The sequence below is a fragment of the Haplochromis burtoni genome, unplaced genomic scaffold (genome assembly GCF_018398535.1).
Source record: "Haplochromis burtoni strain Fernald_Lab_line unplaced genomic scaffold, NCSU_Asbu1 Contig_3866, whole genome shotgun sequence".
NCBI lineage: Eukaryota > Metazoa > Chordata > Actinopteri > Cichliformes > Cichlidae > Haplochromis > Haplochromis burtoni.
The window spans coordinates 1-5,377 of record NW_024586227.1 but is presented as its reverse complement, the minus strand read 5'-3'; the positions used below and the strand labels follow the sequence as shown (position 1 = coordinate 5,377).

At 39.4% G+C, this 5,377-nt stretch overlaps 1 protein-coding gene across 1 annotated transcript; it reads left to right on the top strand.

Moving 5' to 3' along the window:
- Positions 1-2,494, top strand: LOC106632906 (neuroblast differentiation-associated protein AHNAK; the record flags this gene model as incomplete). The annotated part of the gene is given in 1 exon segment (XM_014331624.1): positions 1-2,494. A coding segment is annotated over 1 exon segment (1,995 nt), but the record flags the coding sequence as incomplete, so codon positions are not given.
- Between the last annotated feature and the right edge of the window lie 2,883 nt (positions 2,495-5,377).

Here is a 5,377-nt window from a genome sequence, read left to right as displayed (position 1 = left end):
CCAGATCTCAATCTAAAAGCTCCAAAGATAAAGGGTGGAATTGATGCACCTGATATGGACTTACCAGACATGGATCTTAAAGCTCCCAAATTAGATATGAACACTCCAGATATCAACACTGGCACACCAAAAGGGAAGCTGAAAATGCCAAAACTGAAAATGTCTAAGAGTAATCTACCAAATCTTAAAGGACCTGAGTTTGATGGCACTTTTGACGGCTCCAACATTGACCTCAGGGCACCAAATGCCAATTTCAAAGGTTCCAAAACTGGCTTAGAAATGCCTGATGTTGATTTTGGTAGCCCATCAGGAAAGTTAAAATCTCCAAATTTAAAATTACCTGATGTCGGATTTTCTCGACCAAAATTAGATGGGCCAGACTTCGAACAAAATTTGAAAGTCAAAGGTCCAAAAGTGAAAGGTGGACTTGATGCACCTAATCTACCTTCATCAAATATAGACTTTAAAGGTTCTAAAAATGGCTTTGAATTCCCTGATGTTGACTTTGGTAGCCCTTCGGGGAAATTTAAAACACCGCATTTGAAAATGCTTGATTTGGGATTTTCTGCACCAAAAACAGATCTCCCAAAGGTTGACCTCAATTCACCAGATGTCAGAGCTAAAGTACCAAAAGGCCCAAATTTGAAATTAAATTCAAATCTAAAAACTCCAGATCTGAATCTCAAAGCTCCAAAGATGAAAGGTGGACTTGATGTGACTAAGGTAGACTTACCAAACATGGATCTCAAAGCTCCCAACTTGGAAATGGACACTGCAGATGTTGACATTGGTTTGCCTGAGGCAACTTTAGATGTTACTGGTGCAAAAGGAAAATTTAAAACCCCAAGTTTAAATACACCAGATCTCAGTATCTCTGGACCACAGGCAAAAACACCACATATGAGACTTTCTGCACCTGGCGTTAGTATGTCAGATTTCAATTTACCTGATGCCAATTTCAAGAGTCCCAAGCTCAATACAAAACACCCTGATGTAGGGATTAATGGTAACATGGGACAACCTAGGATGGACTTTAATGGCCCTCAGTTAAGAGGCATAAGAGGTCCAGATGTTGACACAAATATTCCCTTAGGAAACATCCATGGCCCTCATGCTGATCTTGATTTAGACAGAAAATTAAAACAACCATATTTCAAGCCACCTCAATTTAGAAGCCCAGATTTACATCAAGCATCTGATATTGACTTTGGTGGAGCTTTGAGACCAACAAATCTTGATATTAATCCTCCAAATGGAAAACTGAATATGAAACAACCCCAGATGAAGGGACATATATCAAGCCCAAGGGTTAGTGCTCCAAACATGAACCTCAACATGCCCAAAGTTGCAATGCACCCTCCACAGCAGCATCTGAGATCTCCAGGTCTTAGTATTGATGATCCTTCATTGTATTTTCAAACACCTTCACATAAACATCACACACAAGATATGTCAAATCTCACCATGAAACTTCCTGACCTGGACATAGATGGTGATATCAGACTTCGTAATACTGATAGAAGGTCCCATAGAACCAAAGTAAGATCCAGCTTCCCTGGAATGGATGGCGTTTTCCACCAACATATTGATTTAAATCATTCAGATCTCAATATTGACGACTTTACAGGAAAACATCATGTGCTTAGAGCTAGAGGTTCCAACCTTAATCTCCAGGCTCCACACAGCCATGGACACGCAATCTCCCCATCTGGAGTTAACACTGGCATGAGGGACCCCAGAAGAATCCCATCTGGCCATATCAAACACAATACACGTTTGCCACAATTTTCTCCAGATTCAAGAATGAGAGCATCTAACACTTCAGATGGATACTATGTGACTGTTTTTCCCAATCAAGCACAAAATCAAAAGAGGCCAAATCGTAAATATAACACACTTGGAGGGCTTGACTTTCATCCAGGAAACTTGGACCTTGAAGTTCCCAATGAACATGACCTAAGAGGGTCAACGTTCTTTTTCTCCAACCTTGTATAGCTTTCAAAGGACTTGTGTTTCCATTTTTAATGTGCTTTTTGTACTGTAGTTATGTTTTATGTGTGTGTGTGCTTGTGTGTGTGTGTGTGCGTGTGTGTGTGTGTGTGTGTGTGTGTATATATATATCGTGGCTTTGCAATGATGTTACCTAGATTACAGTGCAGCATTATTGCTCTTATTTTATTAAATGTAGTAGAACTGCTTTTTGTATCATAAATGTTTTTATATTTTTTAACAGTTATTATTTACATTTTCTCTAACTATTATATTAAAGGAATAAAGGAAATATGTGGACTTGTGGGGTCCTATAGGGTACTTTTACAAGATTAAATGAATACATTTTCTTTAGATACTATATTTTAAATACTATCTGTTGAATTGCACAGTATTCAAAGTTGTGTATATATATTATCATTCTGGTTCTTTTGGATGTTCATTGTGTCTATTATACATGTGTATATACTGGAGTTTATTAAAAACCATTCTTATTTCAACCAAATTTTTGCTTCCAATATTTTAGAGTAATTATGGAACTTAAAACACTGTTTAAGATCATTCTTTCATATTAAAGAATTCATGTTGTTACAATACTGTACAAAGACCTTCGGGAGGTCCAGACCAGCTCCACCCAGTTCAGATAGAGGGAGAGGAGGTGGAGGTGGGTGGTCAACACATACAAGTACCTCGGGCTGTGGGTGGACAACAAATTGGACTGGTCATGCAATTCAGAGCACCTGTATAAAAAAGCCCAAAGCAGACTGTACTTCCTCAGGAGACTGAGGCCTTTTAACATCTGCAGGAAGCTCCTGAGGATGTTTTACTAGTCGGTGGTTGCTGGAGTACTTTTTTATGCTGTGGTGTGTTTGGTGAGCAGCACAGCAGAGAAGGACTCATCCAGGCTGGAAAAACTAATCAGGAAGGCTGGCTTTGTGGTCGGCATGAAGCTGGACACTCTGGTGACAGTGGCAGAGAAAAGGACATTAAAGAAACTGATGGACATTATGGACAATGCTGGGCATCCTCTGCACACGGTCGTAAATAATCAGAGGAGGCTATTCAGCAACAGGTTGCTTCTCCCAAATTCAAGAACCAACAGACTTAAAAACTCCTTTGTCCCACACGCCATCAAACTGTTTAACTCCTCACTGGAGGGGAGACAGGAGGACAAAGGAGGGCGGGAACAGCTGAGCTGTAGTGCTTTTTTCACTGTGCAGTATTCGCAATATTTTTTTCTTATATTAGACTGTGCAATAATCACTGTGCAATAGACTCACTCAAATGTGCAGTCCTATTTATCCATATTATATATTCTGTATTTATATATGTGTATATATGGTATATTTCTGCTTATATCCGTACTCTCATTCCCCTTTATTGTATCTATAACATGCAACTTCTGTCGGTGCTGTGCTGCTGGAAACTGAATTTCCCGGAGGAACCCACCCGAGGGATTAATAAAGTTTAATCTAATCTATTGCTAATCTAAACTGGTAATATGCATGGATGAAAGAGGTACAACAGACTGCCCACGGCTGTCTTTAATGCTAGGTGGAGACTGTCATGGTTTGGGGCTTCATTTCAGCCTCAAAATGACTGAAGTAGTGCCGGATCATCTTGACAGAGATGGAATAAAAGGCAGCCAGCAACTAAACAAGAACTTTGAATGTCCGTGAAGAAGCCCGGGGAACTAGGCCTGAAGAATACTTTAAAGAAATTACAAGAAGAATAATGTGTTATAAGCAAAGTTGCTCATAACAAATTCGGACTTTCGAGTTTCTTAGAACTGTACAAACAGTTTTTCCAAGTATGTTAGCACATCTTCCAATAAATCACTGTCCCCGTAAAGCAGTATTTTCCTAGAAGGAGCAGTACTTTGCACAGTACTGTAGCTGCAGCACGGTACTGTAGCTGCAGCACTGATATATAGGCAGCAATTCAAGGTTACTCAAGTGTGAAAAACATCTTTGTCTGTCAGACCCAAAGCCACAACTGAATCAGAGGTTTCTAAGAATTAACAGCTTGCATGATCAATGATCATGCAAGCTGTTAACTCAAGTTGAAAGAACAACTTAATAGTGTTCGTAGTGAGCAAGTCTCAGTTTCAATCGTGAAGAGCTTTGTTGCGAAATCAGTTTCACCCCGGTTCTTTTTATTCCTCGGGCATCCAGAGACGGCACCGGAACTCAGTAGTCATTTTCACAAAACCTGTATTCATCTTTATTCATCTTCATTTAAGCATACATCTTCTAGAAGGGGAGATGTGTCAGGCCGGTGTCCCTCTGCAGATCTTCCACACCTTTGTTTGTTACAGCCAGCTTTATAGAAGTGACCCCATCATAAAACCCCCATGGTGTGCTGCAAACTCTGTGTTTGTGTGTGTATGCACGAGGACGTGAGTGCCTGTGTGTGCGAGTACCCGTATGTCTATGTAAGTGCACATAAGTGAATGTGTGCGCGTACCTGTGTGTATGTGTGAGTGCACGTGAGTGAGTGTGCATGTGGATGTGTGAGTGTAACAGTTTAAGCACTGTGTGTGTGTCTCTGCGTACGTGACTTCCTGACGGTCATAAAACTAATCTCATCCAAGCTGCACCAAATTCCTCTACACAACATAGAAAACAGAGTTAACATATTACAAACACTGAGACCCCCACTCTGCATCCACTGGGCCGTTGGCCTCTTGCTGTCTTACATTTACAGATAAGCATGTGGAGAGTCTCCTGCAAACCTTCTTCCAAGTTATGGCAATTATGAACTTTTATTAAAGGTACAAGCATCAGCATCAACAACCCCAACTGTAGCTTCCTGTCTCCTTTTATGACAGCAGACCCCCAGTGTCAATAAATTCCTTTCCCTCTAAACAATTACACACACTCACAAGCCTACAGCTAACCCAAACTGAAACACAGACCAATCCTTCCTTATTCCTCTGATCTAAACAAATTTAACACATCATATTATAATAATTATTTTCTTGTACTCACACCTGCAGCTTTTTAACAGATTAATTGGTGCACAGTAAAAAACCAAGTGTCAATTTTACACTTACAGAGTTGATTTTAACTCTGCTTCAGATAACATTTGGTCCCACTCAAAATTAGAGTTAAATTTACTCTATGGCCAGTGTTAACTTTTCAGTGTTAATTGTACTCAATTTAGTGTCAAAATTAACAACAAAATGTGTAAAAATATTTAACACTGAGGGTTATTCACACTGTTCAGAGTAATTTGATTACACTTTATAGAGCTATTTTTACTCCAAATTTAGTTTAATAATAACGCTCTATATTACTAAATAACTGTGATCTATCCTACATTATGGAAATAACAACAAATATACAGGTTAAAGTAACAGCATTTATTATGTTTCTCATTTCAGTGT